The 23,459-nt window shown below is 39.8% G+C and overlaps 1 protein-coding gene across 1 annotated transcript in view; it reads left to right on the forward strand.

Moving 5' to 3' along the window:
• Window positions 1-1,419: 1,419 nt before the first annotated feature.
• LOC122642817 (folylpolyglutamate synthase-like) overlaps window positions 1,420-23,459 on the forward strand; it is a 72,861-nt gene continuing 50,821 nt past the window's right edge. The window contains exons 1-5 of the mRNA XM_043836417.1: window positions 1,420-1,530; window positions 2,032-2,221; window positions 4,865-5,088; window positions 6,428-6,493; window positions 8,733-8,842. Coding sequence (XP_043692352.1) covers window positions 2,059-2,221; window positions 4,865-5,088; window positions 6,428-6,493; window positions 8,733-8,842 — 563 coding nt within the window. The 5' untranslated portion in view covers window positions 1,420-1,530; window positions 2,032-2,058. The remainder of the gene's footprint in view (window positions 1,531-2,031; window positions 2,222-4,864; window positions 5,089-6,427; window positions 6,494-8,732; window positions 8,843-23,459) is intronic.

Genomic DNA, 23,459 nt, shown 5'->3' on the forward strand with positions numbered 1-23,459 from the left:
AAAAAAATGAACTGTTTGGGATGACAATGTGTTAAAACATATGCAAGATGCTTTCCAGAGATAACTGATGAGAGGTGATAGTGACAGTGGGAAATTAACAAAAGGAAGATATATGTTTGATGGGCCCAAAAAAATGATGCAAGATCATGCTGAGTGAAATTCATCATTAAACATTCTGAGTCTGTGAGAGCAGATTTAATGATGAAGCATTGATTATTTTGGTGTCTGATCTGGAAAGTATGGAGGTAAACACTAAGTCGGCAATATAATCATACATGGTGTAATTATGTTTTAAATTTCAGCAATATTTCTAAATTAAGTTCAAAGGGAATAGAAGTATTCCCTAATATTGTTTAAAAAATTGTGAAGTAATATGAAATTCTACACCATATTTAAACCGTTCATAAAAAATTATTTTTTGCCCTTTTTGAATCAAGGAAAATTGATTCATTGTGGAAAGCCAAAGATTTTGAATGCAGATTCCTGCTGTTGGGATTTCACATTCCTATTGTCCTTCAAGCCTCAACCAATGAAAAATATGGGTTAGTTTGAGAGGAGAAGAAAAATATGGTTGTGTTTGTGTGTTGATATACATTGTTGTGGCCAAGTGGCCCTTATTTAAAAACTCGAGCTTTTTGGGATAAACGTTTGTAACATGGTATCAGAGCCCGGAGATCGGTGTTCGATCCCTAGTAAGTGTGAGTGATTTGTGTTATGTGGTGTTGTGCCCCTACGTGTTTGTACCCCTTTGGTGACATGTGTAGAGTCTTATGTGTGTGTGTGTGTGTGGGTCGTGCGGGGGGTGTTGTTATGTGTTGATATACATTGTTGTGGCCCTTATTTAACAGCTTGAGCTTTTGGGATAAACGGTTGTAACAATGGTCATGTTACATAACATGATCGCTTAGGCTCAGTATTGAAGAAATGTGAACCATTGGTGCTATGGGCATGCTTCTCCCTTGGAAGTTGCATATGGTACTGAGGGAGAGAACATGGTTGGCGGTTATATTTTTGTTACACCATGTTTGTATTATGTTGTTCTATGCAATGAATCTCACCCAAATAAAGTAAGTAAATAATTTGTTTTGGTGGATATAAATTTAACAATGAATCATATCTTCCTTCATTCTTCCTATGCTAATCTCTCGTCCCCCTCTTGTTATACGTTGATGCTTCTTTAAGTTATTTATGTCCTAGTATGCAATAGTTCTCATCTTAATGTTCATTGAAGTTTCACTTAACATTCCCCCCCCTGATATTATCCTAATATCACTCGAGGCCTGATAGATTTTTCAGTGCCATGGAGATAGACCAGTGAGCTATTATACTTTCTTCAAAGGATAAATAAAAAACTTCAATATCTTGAGTATTACATGAAAAAATTCGCATCAAAGCAATTAACCATTCTGGTTTTAAACCTGAGCATCTGACAAGCTCTACTTTCCACTTTCAAAAGAGGACATCATGAGGATGTGATAGGAAAAATAGTCCTTTTGAACTTCTGATGTTCAAACATAAGATATAGTCATAAAATTGGGGACATGATGAGGCTGATCACCCTAGCTGGAAACTTCTGTAGAATGATTTTGTAAATAATATGGTGAAAGGTTGTGTTCTAATTCTCTCTAAAGAAGTGAAATCTTATGTCATTTAGAGAAAAACTGACTAAGATTGTTGAATTCTTTTCTTAAGAATATGACAGTATTGGTTCTATTGATTTATGGGCTCCTAGTAGAAACATTGGGATTCTAGCTGCTGATAAATGTTCTTATTTTATGCTTTCACATCCCCGTGTAGTTTGCTTTTTTTAACAACCTCAAAATAGTCAGCTGAATATCAACCAAATCTACCTACCGACATGCTTGTGCAGTTGTGCAGGATATATTTTAAGGCCTTTCTTCTTTCTTTCTTTTCCTTTTTTGTTTTTGGGTGTGTGTGTGTGTTGTGTATGGGAAATTTTGGTTTTAATTGTCCTCAATTTAGCTTTGCATTTAAACTTAACTGATGTGAAAAATGAGTACATGTTTCTTCAGTTCTTTGCAGGCTTGATGTATCCTGATGCATGTCCATATAAATAGTTGCTTGAGGCATGAGAGCTCTATGATTCCATTCTTTCATAGGAGAGAACCAGGGCAGTTCTTCCGCAGAACAGCTTGGAACACTGTGTGTCTGCCAGCTTGCCTAGATTTGCATGATCATACTGGTCAAGCTTCAAGTCCAGGTTCTTGTTGTATTACAGATATCATTTTTTCTTTCCTTCTACAGATGCCAAATAGTGTATTTCGAGTATCCCTTTCAAATTTTATAAATTTTGGTTCAGGACATATAGCTGAGATTTTCCTGATTTACTGGGCTATCCTCTGTCCTTTTACTTTCTTTTTTCATTTTCCATTACTCACTTTTCTTATTCCATTTCTTCATTTTTACTCTTCATCCCTCTTACTTTCCTTTCTCCTTTGTGAGGACCTCAGATTTCTCTACTTTGTTTTAAAAGGATCCATGTAGTCAACCCCATTTAGTTGGGATAATGCTGAGTTGTTGTTGTTTGGTTCATGACATGGTTCACATGAAATCATATTACCATTATGTTACTAGGTGGCCATCCTTTATCACTGTAGCCCACAGAAATGGGGCGAGTCAACTGGTGTATGCTTTTTGCAACCATAAAATTGTTGACATCATATTTGGTGTGTGATGTCAATGTACTGTATCTGACAAGCGGCCTTTTGATAAATATATGGATATGCGTTTTCACATTGATACCAAGTTGAAGCTATTTAACTTTAAAGCGATGACTTGAAATGTAGAAGACAGTAAAGGGAGAGAGAATAGAAAATATGGTTGAAAAGTCTAGAAGCCAAGGACAAGGTCATTAATTTAGAAGTTATACCAATTTAACAAGTGAACTCTTTGCAGGGTCATTATGCTCAGTGACCATTAAGCTATAATAACTTAATATATGGTAGTACATGGGTGGTCCTTATGTGGCAGTACATGAATGGGTTCATGTGTACAGGAAATTGAACCATCTAAGAGAAATTTAAGCCAAAATGAGCAGCGGAAGTGGCTTCAAAATGGAAAAAGATGCAAAATTTGTATTATTATATTCATTTCATACTTTTGGCAATGTCTTCTGTCACATGGACCCACTCATGTGCAGCCATGTGGTAGATCGTGATCTCTTAAAAGTCGCTAGGCATAGTGACTATTAACAGGACCCATTATCATTTAATAAAACAGACTACAACCGAGGCTAATCAGGTTCATATATGTATATAACCAAATAATTGTTCTTCTAAAGATCAAGGCATTTATTAACTCTTCAGATACTGTTACCATGGAATCTTTACTACCAACCTACTTATCTGCTCTGTTCCACTAATGATACAGTAGACATTAAAATTTCCACTATGCGTGAATAATTGTGACATGTGATTATATATAACGAAATAATTGTTCTTCTAAAGATCAAGACATTGATTAACTCTTTAGATACTGTTACCATGGAATCTTTACTAGCAACCTACTTATCTCCTCTGTTCCACTATGCGTGAATAATTATGACATGTGATTGTTTTTGCCCTTGCATCTCTTTCGATTCGTCCAGCAAATTTTTATTATGAAGCTAGTCTCTCTCTCTCTCTCTCTCTCACTATATATCTGTTTTACCTGCCCTGATCACACCATCATCATTGTCGTTATGCATTGTTAATTGCTAGCAGTCATTTGTTTGAAGTTCCATTGCACCATTTTCATTTTTTCCAGTCCTTTCTGGCTATCCCAATCTGTGTTTCTGTCAGCTTTTCGCATCTCAGTTCAAGTTATTGACTGTCAATGCACTCTCACAGTCACAGGGGTGTCATTCTTTGTTTTTGAGCAGCCTCGTACATTTTGTCTTTACTTCAGATTTCCTCCATGACTCCATCAATGCATTTGCCTTTTTAATCATTGCTATTCTCTATTTCTGTATAATTTTCAGCTTGCCTCTCTTCTATCTGGAGTACCGACTACACCAGTTTATTTCAGCAGTGATGTTGGTGGCTTCTCTTACTGACCAGACCATTGCATAGGCATCTCCTTTATCTTGTCATCTATTCAGATAATCTTGTGTTCCCTTGGATGCACTTATTTCTGATTCTACCTTTCCTGGTGATCTTCTCATGTCTTCAACATTTTAACTTTTAAGTGGATGTGTATTTGCTTTTGCTATTCCTTACAACTTAATCAATGATATAATGATGTAGTTCCCTTTCTAAACAAATTTGTGTTGACCTTCTCGAGATCTTGCCCATGGCTTCATACGCCACTTTTCTGAATTCTAAGCAAATAATTTAGCATATTTTTTTGGGGGGTGGAGGTGGATGCAAGCTATAATTCATTTAGTTTGCTCTTCCCATTGAAGAAATCATAGTGAAAACTTGTGTTCCTTCACAAAAGTGCTAAATGACTTATTCCCCCCCTTTCTCCTACAGTTTGCTTCATGTTTATCCTTGTCATATCTCTATTATGTCTCATTGTGTCTCTCCTTCATGAAGACCTCTCTTTATCACTTTTACCTACTTTCACAGGTCCCGTGTAGGCTGGGATCATATCCACTGCCTATTTGTCTAGAGCTGTTTGTCAACTAAACGATTGACAAGCTAATAAACTTTTCTGTCTTTTCGTTTGCATCTTGCTTTTGCAACCTTGTAGTTACTTCTACTATACTTTATGTAATGGTTGATTTATGGAGTTTGCAGATGTCTTGGTATTTCATGCCTTCCTGGTCTTTTATTTTAATTTTTGTTATGTATTTGCAAAATTCGTTTTCCTTTTTCAGGTGGCTGTATTGTGTCCCTTCACCTATGAGTTTCTGAACTTGCAGGTTTGAGATATAAAAGGTGGTCCTTTCAAGTCATCGAGAAAATGAGAAGTGATGAAGTTGCAGAAAGAAGCTTTCAAGACTTCCCTCTGTCTTCTTCTTATGAAACTGCTATGGAAGCACTTTCCTCTCTCATTTATCGTCAGAAGCGTGGAGATAAATCAAGTATAGATGGAATAACTTCTTGTAGATATGGGAAATTGGAGAGGATGCATATTTATCTTAAGGTAAATGCAAGTACCAGTTATAGTTGTTTGTTGCAAATGTTTCCTGTAAGTGCAAGGACCAAGTTGTTCATGATTTCTATAAGATTAGGTTGGTAATTTGGATTATGGGAGACTTTACAGTTCTCTTGATTTGCCATCATACTTTGAATGTTTCATGCAAAGTTTAAAGTATCGGTATCGGGTATCATATCGTAAGGGTGATTTAAAAGATGTATCATACCATATTGGAGAGATGCAAAATACACATAGAAATGATCAAGAAACACATGGATGTGCTTAAGGTACATGTAAAATACAGTTTTGAAGCATTAGCATAAAACACTTATTATACAATATGTAAATATATATCAGTTTGATGCAAGGATTTGAGTCGTTTTTACCTAATCTAGTGATGCATTAAAAAAAAAGGAAGGAAAAAAAAAAAAAAAGAGATTTGAGCCACAAAAATAAAGATCTACAACTTTACCTCTTTTTTTTCCAAAATCTGTTTCTATCCATGACTTGAGCACTATAAATCCCCAAAACTTGTTAAAATGGTGAAGATTAGGGTCGTTGTTATGCTAGATGATTTTCCCCAACTCAGATTGGAGAGAAAAACAAGTTTCCAAGGCCTTTTGGTTGCTCTCAGTTTCGTATTTTACTCATGGTTTCTGTTTTGTAGGTTTAAAGGAGTCATATCAAGAGTATTTGACCTGCATCAATCCGTATCGGTCCCGTATTGGACCGGATCAGTACCGTATAGGAAAGTATTGATCTGTATCGGTTGATACAGAGAAGATAGAAATTGCTTTTTAAAAATAATTATTTTATTGGCCTTTATGGTATGATACGTGCCAAGACTTAAAACCTTGATATCATGATCAAGAAAAGTTGTGTACAGCTCATAAGAAGTTTCTGTGTTCATATTAAGCAACACCTAACCCCTCAACCCTGAAGCTTGGAAGAAGAGCAAGTTGTTCATGTGGAGTAATTGTGAATATATTTAAACGGCCCTGCATCCAGGCCCCCTCCTATGCTTTGGTTCGCCTAGACACTGTGACAACCATGGTCATATTATTATGTGCTATGGGAGTTATGGTCTAATATTGATCATTATCTTTTCTGCCACTTTTTCTTCTTCCTCTCATGTATGTACGGGCGAAGGAATTTGGAAACTAGGCTACTTCAATTTTTGCATGTTTCCTTTGTGAGCTTATTATTTCTGTGTATGCTGTCCTGGTTGTAGCCAGAAATATGCTTCTTATATTATAAGTTTGTGATCTAGGTATTTATTACCATGTCCTTTAATTTTTATTTATTTTCTAATCAGGTTACTGAGAAATCATTCTTTTGTCTGCAGATGTTAGGTTTGGAGGAACAAATAGCTGGTCTCAAAATTATTCATGTTGCTGGAACTAAAGGGAAGGTATTCATCCATATAAACCCATATAAGAAAAATGTTTTATTAAAATATATGCATCATATCTGTGTTGTCTTTCTTTAGAATGGTTAACTTTTTCTTATTTATGTTCCTGATAGCATTTGTATTATTCTTTCCACTTCTGCTGGTGTTAGCAATGGATTTATGCTCAGCACTCAGGACTTGTATCTGAGGTTCACAATTTTGGCTGTAATGGACGGAAATATTTTGGTCCATCTTTTTGTTTTCGGTTCGAGATCATAACCCATCTAGGCTAAGCCATGTACAAGACTAGCAGTATCTTGTTCATGGAGGGATTTTAAAGTTTTTGAGACCTGAGCTCATTGTGTAGGTTGTTAATGGATTGGATCTCGTTCCAGATCCAATTTGATGATAGCCTGATAGGTATTCAACAAGGTTTGGATCCGATCTGATAAAGATCTAATCAAATTACAAGTGTTTTGATTAGTCATTGAAACCAGTTTGGTAATGCCCTGATCTGATTATTTTCACTTATATATACACAGGAAATTTATATTATAATTACGTACATAATATTTGAATTGTTCATTTTACAATTTTAAGGCTCTTTGGTTTTTATCTTTTTTTCTTTCTGTGCAAAGTATTTCTCAGAAGTGGATATTGTGTTCTCTATGAATTTCTTTCAAATACGTAACTGGTAATATATAATTGGACTGGGTAAGTTATAATTGGATATTTAAATATGGGAAAGAGAACGCCACCCGGTCGTGCAGCGCATGCCGCCCCTGCGCCCTGACACAGGGGCGTGCGAAATGACTCCCACACCCCCTTGGAACCCCGGAAATGACAAGGGGTTCGGCGGTCATTTCGTGCGCCCCTGTGTCAGGGCACAGGGGCGGCATGTCTGGTGCGACCGGGTGGCGTTCTTTCTCCCTTTAAATATTTATTAGCTTTTGAATTTGAAATGCTGGATGAGTGATCTGTTGGATTATTGGATGGGTTCTTGGAATTTTCTATGCACGTTAGATTTGGATCACTAGGGGGCCTTTGTTTGGTGCAATGGTAGAAGCTTGGGTTGCCAGCATTAAGACGCAGGTTCTAGTCTGAGGGTGGCCACTTCGTACAAAAAATGCTGAATGTTAGGACCAGCTTGTGTCCATCCCTCCCGGAATCCTGTGAAAGTGGAACTTGCACTGGGTTATGGCCCTCTACTTATGAATTTGATTTGAATCTGACCCACTTCATACAGTGAAGAGGGGGAGGGTGAGGGGGAAGGATAATATTCAAAGTGGTAGTGAATTTGGTAGCCGTCACTTATAAAAACAGGGTGGATCCATGTCATAGTGGCCCCACAACTATGTCACAATTCAGGTTTGAGCCATACAAATGTACGCCTTGAATTAGTGAGATGTCAACTTGGGGTTCCCATCTCAACTAAGTCTGCCACCTTGTATTGAACCATAGTTGTCACGGCGTCCAGACGACCCAAGGAGTTGGAGGGGGCCTAGACCAAGGCGACACCAACAGGATGCCCGCCTAGACAACCACGGCTGCGCCTGGATGGTAGGCCTAGGTGACGCCTTGACAACTATGTATTGAACTTTTACCTTTGTATTTTTAGCCGTTAAATTGAAGATGTTGAAGTTGATTAGTTTTCAAACATATTCTGTATTTCCCACGCCTTGACAATTATGTACTGAACTTTTACCTTGTATTTTTAGCCTGTTAGATTGAAGATTAGTTTTCAAACATATTTTGTATTTCCCACTTGGGAAAATACATGTAGTCTGAAACTTACTAGATGGATAGATGGTGAAATGGATGAGATAGATATCCAAAATATTTGAGCACAAACCAAAATACCAACAACAACAACAAACTCAGTCTTATGCCCTTATCCCAACTTAATGGGGGTAGGCCACATGGATCCAACAAAACCAAAGTAGGGGAAACTGCGGTCAAGACAAAAAAGGGGAATGAAGGGATGGGGAAAGAGGGATGTGGAATGAGATGAGAAACGAAAACTGGAAATGACAAGTGAAAAGATAGAAAATAAAAGGAAAAAGAAAAAGAAAGATGAAAGAACTGGACATGAGAAATTTAGGGCTGTATATGTGTCCTGTCCTTATTGGGTCATGAATGTGCATGAGAAATTCATGTTATCTTGCAGATTATTTGAGCCATCTTCATGATAGGATTTGTACATGAGAAAATTTTAAATTGTTGGAATGCACTTTTGTTCTCAACAAAATTTTTATTGCAGGGTTCAACATGCACATTCTGTGAAGCCATTTTACGTGAATATGGTTTGAGAACTGGACTCTTCACATCCCCACATCTAATTGATGTGAGAGAAAGGTTTCGTATAGATGGGTTAGTATTTAAAAGCGTTACCATTTAACAACTACATATACATATTTCTTTTTTCTTTAATGTACTTGAGTATTTTAATTGTCCAGTATTTTTTTTTTGGTGAAGAATTGTCCAGTATGATGATGCAAACTTTCTACACACATGCACTGCACGAGCACATACAACACATACGCACACACATGCATTGCATGCATGTACTGCATTGTCCAATCAATGTTTTTTATATTTGGTATTTCACGCATACCAAATTAGGTTTGACCGGAACATAAGTCCTTCAATATAAATCAGATTTAATCAATCTTGGATTTGTTGGAAAGCTTTCAACAAAGCTTTCCTGTTGAAAGCTTTCAACAAAGCTTTCCTGTTGAAAGCTTTCCAACAAATCCAAGAGTGCTTAAATCTGATTTCTATTGTAGGAGTTATGTTCCCGTCAAACTTAATTTGGTGTGTGCGAATGTTGTTTAAAATCGCTTTGAATGAAAATATTTGTTTAGACATCAAAACAAATGAATATTTTACCACACTTTTCGTTTTTAGCAATGTTTTACCATATTAAGATCTATGAAATTTTTAGATTTGAGAAAAACTCCAGCATTAGAAAGTTGAAAATTTCACCTACCACCGAAAATTCATTTTTTGTTCTTGAAGCTTGGGGGGTTGACTTTTTATCCTTTTGGAATTTGATTTTTTAACCATTTTTATTGGATTCAAATAGGGGGTGTTTGCTTATTTATGAATGATATCTTAATTCTTAAGTAAATGAAATACCAAATATTAAATGATATTAGGCATAAATAAGTGTCTGTCCTGGTTTCTGGCATAAATAAGTACTTGTCCTGGTTTCCAGCCAGGTTTCCTCTCGAATGGGATAAGTGACACTGTTTAACTCGTCTCGGTTTCTTGTGAAACCGAGATCTCTTTCCATGCTGTGAACGACCTATTTTGATCAGCTCCTTCTCTCTCTTGGTGTCTCTTTTCTTCTCCTTTCTTCTCTCTTCTCTCTTCTTGGTTATTGATTTATTATTAATCTGATATTGCATCATGATATCAGAGCAGTATTAATCAATAACCCTAGATTACTTCTTTGAAGTATTTTTTTTCTTTGTTTGGAGAGTTCCTTAAGATCTCATGGTTTAAACTAACCCTAGATTGCAATGGTGGTGCTGCTGCCTCTTTGTTTGATGGGTTCCCTTGGTTAATCTATGGGTTGATGGGTTCCCTTGCTCAAGCAGTGAAAATTTATATCAATGCAAAGGGTAAACTGGATTATATATTGTCATCCCCACCATCTTCAGACAATACAGCATATAAAGAATGGATGTTTTAGAATGATACTTTACTTCTATGGTTATGGAATAGTATGGAACCAACCATGGCTACCAATGTTATGTTTCATACCATGTCAAAGGGTGTTTGGGATGATTTGAAGGAGAGTTTCTTTAATGACAAGAATATGTCCCAAGTGTATGATCTTTATGAAAGGATCTTTTCCTTCAAACATAAATCAGTTGGTGAATATTATAATTCACTCAAAGGTATATGGGAAAAACTGGTCGTCTACCAACCCTTATCTAACGACATAGAAGTGTTGAAATCTCAACGTGTTGAATTTCAAGTAGAAAAATGTATGTCTGGGTTAGATTCTGATTTGCAACCTGTTTGTGACAATAGCATACCGATAACAACCAACTCGAATAAAGGAGAAGAAGAAACAAGAAGAAACAAGAAGAGAGAGAGAGAGAGAGAGAGAGAGAGAGAGAGAGAGAGAGAGAGAGAGAGAGAGAGTCTTGTTTTTCATGTGCCGATTAGATATATTGAGGTTTGGCTGTCATTTTGTGAGAGATGTTGTAATGAGGATGTGCCGATTAGATATATTGAGGCTTGGCTGTCATTTTGTGAGAGATGTTGCAATGAGGAATTCGATCTCTAGTCTTTTTGTTCGTTCTGGCAACCAACTAGGTGATATGTGCACAAAAGCTCTATTTTGTCCTACCTTCCTTGACAGTTGTTCCCAGTTGGGCATGGGTGATATTAATCCTCCAGCTTGAGGGGGAGTGTTAATGTTATTTTTCCTCTCTTTAAAACTATACTGCAGTGATAGTAAAGTCTTTCCCTTTTTCCTTTTGGTTATTATGAGTTTATGTTATGAAGAAATAAAAAAGTAAAGAGAAGACATCGAGCATTTACCAATCAATCAAGTCAAGACAGGCAATCAACGATTAAGGAAGTATTGGTATTCCCAATTACCACAACATAAGGGATTGGTTATATTAATTTTTTCCAATTTTAACCCGCACCTGGGGGCCTTGTTGGTGTCACCTTGGTTTTTTACCCTCCTTCAATGCCTGGTGATGCGGAACCCGGGTCACAAAATCCTATTTGGGTCTGCTTATGGGCCCACCCAAGTGTAGAATTGCCAAAATTAAAAAATAATGGCAATTCTGTAACTATATCAAAGGTAGCATGTGAGAAAGGCAATCTGGTAAATAACCAGAATTGTTAAGGGGTTAATTGAAAGGTGGATGTTCTTTGGGACACACTTATCTTTTGCATTTTTATATGGGGACAATATTGGAAGTTATTATAAAGTATGCGACAAAACCGAATTTGTAACGCCTCAAAACCCATCTTAGGAGTATGGGTCGTCACGATAACCAAGATAAAAAATGGGTTTAAGATCGTGAACACTGACGAATCATAATCACCTCAAATCATCTCTCACATCTCACACCATATACAATTACAACGGAAGTTATAAATATTTTAACCTCAATGTCAAATAAGTCAACTATACCTCAAATGTCTAAACTCAAAGTGCTGGTGGCACCACAACTAAGGGAAATTAAAAGTAATGTAAATCATTATTACAACCCAATTGAAATAAATTCTATGTAAGTAAGATCAATCTCAAACTAAGTCTGTCTATCCAAATGAAAAATAACATTATGAAGCGTCCTCAGCCTGATAACCATCCTCTCCAACATCAACATCTCCATCCACCGTGCACACCTCACATATACACAGTGCTTGTTCATCAACATCTGAAAATATTATGGGGAAAGCTCGGGAAATCTTAGTAAGGGGAAACACTCACCACAATAATATTGGTAAAATCAAATGTCTTTTAAACAAAAGAAAATATTTCAAATAATATGCTCACATGTTGTCAAGTATACAACAAAAATAAAAATCATGCTCTCAATGAGTCAAAAACCATATGACGCCATATCAAAATCCATAACACGTACTCCCAATCACATAAGGTCTCATTGTGGCACTACTATAATCACATCTCATCTGAGAATTGGGTTTTAGGCCAGGTTCCATCCGACACAGTTCCGGGATCATTTCCATTCCATAGAGGTTGTAGGTGATCACTCCACCTATCTTTTGAACCAAGTGGCATCGAGTTTCACTGAACAGAACAAGAGATACGGTCAAATCTCCGTCCGAAACCCTAAAACCTAGGGTTTGATTGTTTTCACCCAAAACACTGGGAATTCATTCTGTCACCGGGTTGGGGGTGTGCATGAGGGTGCAGTACCCTAAAACAATAGCACACCAGCTGGCCATAGAGCCAGAAATCCTAAACCCTAGGTTCAGAATGATGGAAATGGAGAGGAGGTGAAGGACCATAGTGCCTACCTGGTCTGGGTGCGGACAACAGTCTGCTGTAGGTTCCAGCTCCCACTGTGTCTTCTTCATCTTTTCCCTTTCTTTCCTCTCTCTCCTATGGTTTTGATGTGTTGGTAATGAGCTTGAGAAGCTCACAACTCTATTTATAGGTTTAAGCCACTAAGGCCCATTGCCTGCATGGCTTTATTCTACCAAACTGTTTATTTTCCCAGTTGGACCATGTGAGCCCACCACCTTGACTTCATAATGAGTACAAAGTTAAAGGTAGGTCTCACAATGAGTTGAGACACACGGGGGAGGTTTTGACACGGGACACTGGGGTCTCACGGACAGCAGCCCATTATTGGACAACAAGACCCACCGGGCACCAGTTGAAGTCACCAACAGATCATGATCTGCCTGTAATGATTGGCCGGTGGATCAATTCCAGCTCTGATTCAGCTGGGATTTCACCACTGTTTCTCTCCTGCTTTCAAGGTTATTTTAGGGGGGTTATGCACAGTATTTTGACAGTATATAGAGGATAGTCAATGCTTCCACTTGACTCCTTGACTGTCATAGTCCTCAAGTCATTAGTGTCGACAGTTTCCAGAGTAGCACCTATTATAAAAAGTTCAAATTAGGCCTGTTTTGGGCACGGGTGTAACAAACTGTCAACCAATAAGCTAGTTGCTAGCTTATGCGCAAATTCCAACAAAATAAATACTTAATAAAACTAATCATTTTATCTCAAATTCCAGTGATTGTGCATCCAAAAATCAAGATCTCAGTTGGCCGCTGGTTCAGAATCTACGCCAAAGTGTGAAATGTCCAAATTACCCTTATATTTTGGGCACGTGTATTACAGAATTAGAGTAAAAGAGGGATACTTTTGGAAAAGGAGGAGATATGGTGACATTTAACAACTTGTCACCATGGTCTTCTTCTTTCGTTAAAACCAGAAACCAGCGATGGAGAAAAACTTGCGATTGAACCAGCCCTATGCTGTTATTTGGTTTTAGTGTTTATTATTCCTAACCAAATAACCTGAAATTTAAAAGTTAAATCTATGGAGAAAGTAGCCTTCAGTCTAAGATGATTAAGTTTATAGACCTTCAGGCTTTAAGGGGGGAAAGGCCTGAGGAGTTTTTTGGTGTTAATTCTAGATCTCAAGGAGGTTTATTTGTGCAGCCTCTAATGGAAGCTGGGATCGATAAGAGTGATAGCACAAGAATTCGTGTAGGGGGGGGGGGAATCAATCGGACAAGGAAAGAACAAGCTTGCAAGAACTCCAATGGAGTCAAAGCTCAGAGAGCTATTTTTACTAATCTTCAGCCGATCTTCGCAGGACCTTGGGATGATTCAATGCAACATCTACTTTGTCAACTTCGTGGCCCAGGGCTGCATCGTTCCCTCCAGGTTGAAAAGAATTCGTCCCCGAATTCGATCCATCATCATCCAAGTCGCCCAAATAAGAAGTGAGATGACGGACATTGAACACATCAGATGTGCGAAAATGAGAGGGGAGTTTCAAACGTTAGGCATTAGGATTAATGCGTTCGACTATTTCAAATGGTCCTGCCTTAATGTCGTTCAACTTACTATAATTCTCGACTGGTTGTCATTTAGGGGGAAGTAATGCCCACACAAAATCACCAGGTTCAAAAATTACTTCACGCTGCTTCTTATCTGCTGTTGCCTTGTAAGAAGCTGATGTTTGCTCCAAACGGTTGTGCACATCCTTGTGAATTTCTGCAGCTGGGTAATAAGATCTTCTACCTTCAGGGAAGCTGTCGCGGGGTATGGTATTGGGGCAAGGTCCAAAGCAGTTTTGGGTTGTTGACCATACACGATCAAGAAGGGACTGAATCCTGTGGTGCGGTTAATGGAACAATTGAAGATAAACTCGCCTAGAGCCAAGCGACCCTCCCATGCCCTGGGATTGTCATCAATCAAACTTCGCAGCAAGTTCCCCAAGGAACGGTTCACGGCTTCTGTCTGACCATTGGTTTGTGGGTGAAAAACCATACTGAATTGCAGCTTGGTGCCAAGTCCCCTCCATAATTGACGCCAAAAGTGACTCAAAAATTTCGTGTCACGATCGGACGTGATAGTCTCCGGAATGCCACGTAATCGGACAATCTCCTTGAGAAATAAATCTGCAATTTGAAATTCATCCATTGTCTTGCGACATGGAATGAAGTGAGCCATTTTAGAGAATCTGTCCACAACGACAAAAATCGAATCCATCCCGCGATTAGTGCGAGGCAGCCCCAACACAAAATCCATGGAAATGTCTGTCCATGGTGCTTTGGGAATGGGCAGCGGCAGATAAAGTCCTGCATTCGTGGCTGTTCCCTTGGCGGCTTGGTAGATCCGACAACGCATGACAAAATGTTCCACATCGCGCTTGAGACGAGGCCAAAAATAATGGCTTGCTACCATTTGTAGTGTCTTGTCGCTTCCAAAGTGGCCTTCGTTATGCAATTTGCCAATCACTTTAAGGCGCAATGAACAATCAGGGATACAGAGGCGGTTCCCTTTAAAAATAAACCCATCACATAGAGTATAATCAGCACTTCTATTGTTGAGTATATTCTGCATAATGGCTGAAAAAAATTCATCTTCATCATAAAGCTCTTGAAATGAGTCGAAGCCCAAAGTGGTGGTGCGCATGGTGGATAGTAGGGTGTGCTTTCGGCTCAAAGCGTCCGCCACTTGGTTTTGAGTACCCGCCTTATGCTTAATAATGAAGTTGAACTGCCCATTTGGCTAGCTTGGAATTTAGTTTTTGTTGCCCGGCGATGTATTTAAGTGCTTCATGATCAGTGTAGAGCACAAATTCGCGGTGCACCAAGTATTGTCGCCAATGCTCCAGTGTGCGGTAGAGGGCATAAAATTCCAAGTCATAAGTACTATATCGCTGCCTTGCACTAGTAAGCTTTTCACTGAAATGGGCGACAGGTCGCCCTCCTTGACTGAGTACAACGCCAATACTTGTGATTGAGGCATCACAATGTACTTTAAACACAACGTTGAAGTCTAGGAGTGCTAAAACAGGGGTAGTACTTGTTAACAGATTTAGAATTAGAGTAAGGCTTGGATGATTAATGATCATCCCAAGCTCTTTATTTATATCAATGGGAATAGAGGACAGAAGTACAAATAAGCAATGTGGGACTCAAGCCCACATAATAGAAACATAAAAAACACAAGCAAATGGTCCAAAATACCCCTACGGTTCTAACACTCCTCCTCAAGTTGGAGCAAATATATCAATCATGCTCAACTTGACTAGATTAGGCTGGAACAATTTTCCTGACAATCCCTTGGTGAAAATATCAGCAACCTGATCAGTAGACTTTACAAAGGGAACACAAATCAATCCGTCTTCCAACTTTTCCTTGATAAAATGTCTGTCCACTTCAACATGCTTGGTGCGATCTTGCTATACTGGATTGTGAGCAATGCTGATTGCAGCTTTGTTGTCACAGTAAAACATCAGAGGAAGATGAACAAGAACACCAAGGTCTTGTACCAAGCCTTTTAGCCAAAGTAACTCACAAATGCCTTGTGCCATAGCACGAAACCCTGCTTTAGCACTAGAACGAGCCACCATATTTTGCTTCTTGCTACGCCCAGTGACAAGATTGCCCCCTACAAAAGAACAATACCCAGAGATAGATTTTCGATCAGCAGAACTAGCCCAATCAGCATCGGTATATGCCTCTATCCATAGGTGATCATGAGGAGATAGAAGAATGCCTTTTCCAGGAGCTAACTTCAAGTAGTGAAGAATCCGAAGGACAGCCTCCATATGAGAAGAATAGGGTCATGCATAAACTGACTCACAGTACTCACAGCAACAACAATGTTTGGACGTGTGTGTGAGAGATAAATAAGCTTCCCCACTAGTCTTTGGTACCGGCCTTTATCAATAGGTTCACCCTCCTTTTCTTTGAGACGAACAGTAGCCTCCATAGGAGTATCTGAAGGGTGACATCCTGACAAACTAGTTTCAGACAACAAGTCTAGGATATACTTCCTTTGGAAGAGAAAGATGCCTTTAGAAGACCTGACAACCTCAATCCCTAGAAAGTACCGTAGCTTCCCTGGATCTTTAATCACAAACTGCTGCCCAAGAAGCTTTTTCAACCGGTTGATCTCATCACCATTGTTGCCAATAACCACAATGTTATCCACATAGACTATAAGAACAGTGATCATTTTTCTAGCCCTCTTTGTAAAGAGAGTGTGATCAACATTACTCTGTTTATAGCCCACAGAAATCATGGCTTTGTGAAACCGACCAAATCAAGCTCTAGGTAACTGCTTCAGCCCGTAAAGTGCTCGCTTCAACTGTCACATTTTACCTTGATTACTGTCACAAGAAAACCCTGGTGAAATATCCATGTACAGCTCCTCACCAAGTTCTCTATTTAGGAAGGCATTCTTCACATCTGGCTGTTGTAGATCCCATCCAAGATTGACTACACAAGATAGCAAAACCCGAACTGTATTCAACTTTGCAACAGGAGCAAAGGTCTCGTGGTAGTCAATCCCATATGTCTGAGTGAAGCCTCTTGCAACCAGACGTGCCTTATACCGATCCACAGTGCCATCAACCTTCTGTTTGGCCACAAACACCCATTTACATCCCACTGGTCTTTTACTTGGAGGAAGATCTACAAGATCCCAAGTATTATTTTTTTTTCAAGGCTTTCATTTCTTCTAACATAGTTGTCTTCTTCTTTCCATCTGCATACGCTTCCTGCCAATTTTTATGAACAGAATTAGAAGAAAGAGAAGACACAAATGCACGAAAAGACGGAGAAAGAGAACTATAAGAAACAAAGTAAGAAATGGGATGCAAGGTGCAAGTCCTAGTATTTTTGCGAAGAGCAATAGGTAGTTTGGAAGGAGAAGTCTCACCAGGAGGAGGAGGACGAGGATCTGGATCCTGAGCCGGCAATTGGATAGGTATGGGTGCCACAGTGGATTGATGCTGCCCTCTTTTGGAGCATCTCTTTTGGTAGGTGATAACATTTGAGTTGTCAATTCTCTTTTGAAATTCACTGATGGTCTTTTGGATTGGAGTCAACTCCCCCTGCCTAGGAACATGACCATCATTATTTTCTATAAGCTCTCCTTGTAAAGGAATCCCTGTGGAAGAAGGGGCAACAGCCAAAGTAGGCTCCAAAGTAGGTTGGATAGCAGCCATAGGCTCCAAAGTAGGAGGAGCCTCAAGAGGAGGAAGCACAAACACATCTTCACTAGAACCAGAATTCTCCCCCTGAAGATGTGGAGATGGATAATAGGAAAGACGTTCGTGAAAAACAACATCCATACTGAGCAGAGTACGACGGGAAGGGGGATGGTAACATTTATAACCTTTTTGTGTTGGAGAGTAACCCATGAAAACACACCGCAACCCACGAGGGTCAAGTTTACCATGAGATTTCGTGTCTCTGGCATAACATACACAACCAAACACCTTGGGAGGAACCACAAAGGTGGAATTCCCATGTAAAAGTTCAGCTGGACTGCGAGAGTCAAGAGCACGAGAAGGCAACCGATTAATGAGATAGGTTGCAGTGAGGATAGCATCCCCCCAATATTGGGAGGGGACATGGCGCGAAAACATCAACGCCCTGGTCACTTCCAACAAATGTCGTTATCACTTCTCAAAACCTTGAGATTAGCCTGGGACTGAGTTTGGACCATTCTATGGAAATGCTGAAAACAGGAAAAAACTTGACTCTTAGTATGCATAAGATAAACCCATGTATGCCTAGAATGACAATCAATAAAAGAACTAAACCAACGATGACCAGAAAGGGAAGTTTTACGACTAGGGCCCCAAAAATCAGAATGTACCAATTGAAAGAGTGAAGAACTCCTTTTAATTGAAACTGAATAAGTAGAACGCGTCTATTTGGCCAAAACATAAGCCTCACAAAAAAAATCGGTCTTATCACATGATTTGACCAAAGTAGGAAATAAAGATGTTAACATTCCTAATGGAGGATGACCTAATCTAGAGTGCCACTGGTAAATTTCAGAAGAGACTAAGGAGTTCTGATGTGGAGATGGTAACGAGGGTGGAGTGAGACGACCATCATCAAGCAGCTATAAACCACCATGCACTTTACGCAATCCAATCGTCTTCCCAGAGGCCAGATCCTGAAATACACAATGGGAAGGAAAAAAAGTCACTTTACAGTTAAGATCACGAGTAAGACTACTAATAGAAAGAAGGTTAGTAGTAAAATTAGGAATATGCAAAGACAAAGTAAGGGAGGAAGTGCAGTTGATGATTCCTTTTCTAGATATGGAGGAAAGGGAACCATCAACTACTTTGACCTTGTCTTTCCTAGAAGTGGGAGAATACTGATGGAACGGGCTAGAGGAACCGGTCATGTGATCCGTAGCCTCAGAATCTATGATCCAAGGATGGGAAGCTACAAAAGCACAATGACTACCAAATGGAATACTTGACCGGGCAAAGTGTGAACCTGAAGGAGCAGAAGAGGTGGCAGGAGCTGATGTAGTAGAGGCAGCAGTAGCGGAAGACCTTAGTAGTCGTAGAAAAGCATGTAGATCATCCTGGGATAGGCTAGTGTCAGTAGCCGGGGTTGTAGGAACATATTCGGAGTGGTTTGCCTTATTTTTTGTCTTTTTCTTGGCAGCCAGTTTAGCCTCAAAGTTAGCTGGCTTCCCGTGAAGTTTCCAACACTTCTCTTTAGTGTGGTAAGGCTTGTGACAATGCTCACAAGTAATAGTCCCTGTAGTAGAATCACCAAGAGAAACATGTCCGACAGGGGCAGGGGTAGCCTGGGCAGTAGACTGGAGGGCTGATTTGTCAGTAACAGGATGGTGGAGCATAGCAGCCCGACGGTTCTCTTCAGAGGAGACCAAAGCATAGGATTGTTCAAGTATGTGAAAAGGGGAATGACCCAATACCTGAACACGAATCTGGTCATACTCCATGTTCAAACCAGCCAAAAAATCATAGACCCTGATTTGTCCAGATGTTTATTATATGCAGTGATATCAACAGCTGTAGTGGGATGGTGATCAGAAAAATGGTGCAGTTGCTGCTAGAGACTACGCAAAGTAGCATAGTATTTGGAGACAGATAACTCCCCCTGAGTAGTATTATTGGCCTTCTTTCGGAGCTCATACACATATGCATCATTACCGAGCTGTTCATATGTCTCCTTGCAAGCAGACCAAATTTGATGGGCTGTATCAAGGAGAAGAAAACCATCGGCAAGGTCTGAGTGCATTGAGCCAATCAAATAGGACATAAGTACACCATTGTTGGAGATCCACCTAGTCAAAGAAGGGCCAGCTTCGCTGGCATGACAGTAGTGCCATCAATATGGCCAGTAAGCCCACGGCCAGCAATGGCAAAGTAGGCAGAGCGAGACCATATCAGGTAATTGCTCCCATCCAGTTTGATAGGATTAGGGAGAAGATCACGGGTATCATTCCTACTGTACCCATTATCAGTAGAAGTACCCGTAGAAACTTTAGATTCAGCCATAAGTGCAGTAGAAAAAACCAAATCACAGAGAAGGTCTGTGGTAACAAGATACACAAGAAATCCTCCAAATTAAAGGCTGAAAATTGGAGGAAAATCCCCTTTCAATGTCACAAGATGTGTCTCCAAAAAACAGCAGCAGCAGACAAGTGTAGCGCCTAGATCGATTTTTTCAGGGTTTTGAAAAAACCCTGCTAGGCTGAAATCGATATAGGGAAGATTAGGCCCCAAAACTGAATTGTTGAGGCTCAAATTTGGGGCAGATGTGTCTTTATAAGTGGAGAACCAGCCTTCAAAAAACCAACACCAACAGAGGCTCAAAAACCTGAGATCGATATTTTCAGGGTTTTGAAAAAAACCGTGATTTTGTTGAGATCTATGTAGGGAGAGAAACCTGCAAAAAAAGCACTGGATTGAGCTGAAACTTTGCTCGAGTGTGGGTCTAGAAAAGACTAAGCACCCCTCCAAATATCAGCCCCAACAAAGGACAGCAGCCCCTAGATCGATATTTGTCAGGGTTTGAAAAAAACCCTGTTTTTGGAGAAATTGATCTAAGGGGTCTTCAAGGCAGATCTGAGATAAAAGAAACTTCAACAAAGGACCTGCTGCAGTTCTTGATCTTCAATAAGGGAGATTGATTCCTTACAGTTGAGGTGGTATCAATCAAATATGGAAAGCTTCAAATATCGCAGCCAAGGTGTTGTTGATATCGAAAAACTTATTTAACCATGGAATGAGGTGAAAAAGGGCAGCAGCTGGATGCCTGGATCTATGGATCAACTCATCAGTGCTGCCCTATTGAAGAATAGAAAAGAAAAGAAGAAAGAGATCAAAGAAGCAGAGAGAGAGAGAGAGAGAGAGAGAGGAGAAAGGAGCTGAAAATAGAAGGTAGAGGACCCTAATTCAAAACCTGCTCTGATGCCATGTTAACAGATTTAGAATTAGAGTAAGGCTTGGATGATTAATGATCATCCCAAGCTCTTTATTTATATCAATGAGAATAGAGGACAGAAGTACAAATAAGCAATGTGGGACTAAAGCCCACATAATAGAAACATAAAAAAATACAAGAAAAGGGTCCAAAATACCCCTATGGTTCTAACATTACTTAACTGTTTTTTTAGCTCCTCAAAACTTTGTTGGGCGGCCTCAGTCCATTCAAACAGTACTTTCTTCATACAAGCCGTCAACGGCGCTGCTATAGAGCTGAAATGAGCAATAAAATGATGATAAAATGAGGCCAATCCATGAAAACTCCGGACTTCATGAATATTTCTAGGGATCGGCCAATCTTGAATCACTTTGATCTTAGTGTCGTCTACAGAGATGCCTTCTCCAGAGACGATGAACCCCAAAAATGGGATTCGTTCCAGCATGAAATGACATTTATTGGCGACTGCAAATAAGTGTTCTTGGCGTAACACTGTTAGAATTTCCTGGAGGTGCTGCAAATGTTCATTAAGAGATTTACTAAAAATCAAGATATCATCGAAGTAAACGACAACAAACCTCCCAAGATAAGGGCGTAAAATCTGAGTCATGAATCGCATGAAGGTTGAAGGAGCATTTGATAGTCCGAATGGCTTGACCAACCACTCAATCAATCCATCTCGCGTTTTAAATACCGTCTTCCATTCATCTCTCGGCTTAACACGGATTTGATGGTAACCGCTCTTTAAGTCAAGCTTCAAAAAAATAGTGGCCCCTGAAAGCTGGTCCAATAAGTCATCCAACCTGAAAATCTGGAAACGATATTTAAAGGTGATTTTATTGATCGCCCGACTCTCAATGCACATGCTCCAAGTACCATTGTTTTTTTGGCACAAGTAGAGCTGGTACCGGGCAAGGGCTTAGGCTCTCCCGAACGAAACCTTTCTCCATCAACTCCGTTACTTGACGGCGCAGTTCCTCATGTTCAGAAGGGTTCATACGATGATGGGGTAAGTTGGGAAGGAACGCCCCAGGGACTAGATCAATCTGGTGTTGAATGTCACGCATGGGTGGAAGTCCTTGAGGTAAATCAGCAGAGAAACTGTCACGAAACTCCTCCAGCAGTAGCCTAACCCGCTCTGGTATGGGTGATTCAAAATCCATGTTGCCAGCCTTGTTTAATAGGACGTAAATCACCTGTGTATCATCCATCATACTGCGCAAGTCTTTCAAGGACAACAAGTTAGAATTTTCAGCAATCGGAGTCTTGAGTGGCTCCTTGGATGGTGCTAAAACAATTTTTAGTTGTGCTCATTGCTCAAAAGAATAAGTGTTTTTGTAGCAATCATGCATTGTTCTTCTATCAAATTGCCAAGGTCGACCCAAAATCAAGTGACTTACATTCATGGGGAGGATATGACACCAAACTTTGTCAAAGTATGTTTGGGAAATGGATAACGATACCTGACATCGCTTGTTGACAATCACCTTGATCCCACGTTTCAACTAGGTCATCTTGTAGGGCGTAGGATGGCTTTGTTGTTCTAATTGAAGTTTGCGCACTGCTTCCTCTGAAATCACGTTTTCACAACGGCCGGAGTCAACAATTAATTGGCACACCTTGCCAGAGATGGTGCAGGCTGAATGGAAAATGTTATTGCGCAGCCATCGATCGCCGTTCTCTTGCTTTGGTGTCAAATAGATCCTACGCATCATTAGACATTCTCCGGAATCTGCATGTAAGACATGCTCGTTTTCTGTGTCATATTGTGGGTCTGCAATGGCTTCAAAGTAGTCTGCTTCCTAAGTCATCTGCATCATTTTCTAGAAGTAGGCCCTTGCCATTGGGCTTCTTCTTTGGACTAGCATTGGAGCGATGCCCCAATTCCCCACAAGAGTAACAACTTATCCCAGGGGTAGGGCTTTGAGTTGGACCAATGGACTGAGCAGGGCGAGTCTGAGTTGTTGGGCGTTGAACTTGGGCAGAGTTCACGTCCCCTTTGGAACTGCCACCCGTGTTTAGTTGAAATCGGGCTGAAGCAGAAAATGTGTTCTTCCTGGACCGAGCTTGCTCGACCTTCAATGCCCTTTGATGTGCATCACCCACATCCCATATGTCAAGAACCTCTAGAACGTCTTGAATATAAGGTTGAAGTCCGCCAAGATACTTGTGTACAAGCATCTCCCCTGAGTCATCAATGTTGTTTCGCACCACTAATTCATTAAAATCAGAAGTGTATTGATCCACGGTGCGTTTACCTTGCTTCAAGTGTTGGAATTTCTGGTACAACTCACGATGATATCCGCGGGGAAGAAAGTTCTTTTGAATCTTCTCTTTCATCTTTTGCCATTGTGAGATGGGTGTCTTGCCGGCATTGGCTCGTAGCTGTTTTTCGTGTCTCCACTATGCGATGACCCTTCTGTGAAGCATCATGGCAATAATCCCTACACGGTGGTTGTCTGGAACTTCTTTGTACTAAAAGACTTCATTAACTAGAGTCAACCAATCGACAATCTCATCAGGGG

Source organism: Telopea speciosissima, chromosome 10, assembly GCF_018873765.1.
Source record: "Telopea speciosissima isolate NSW1024214 ecotype Mountain lineage chromosome 10, Tspe_v1, whole genome shotgun sequence".
Classification (NCBI taxonomy): Eukaryota; Viridiplantae; Streptophyta; class Magnoliopsida; order Proteales; family Proteaceae; genus Telopea; species Telopea speciosissima.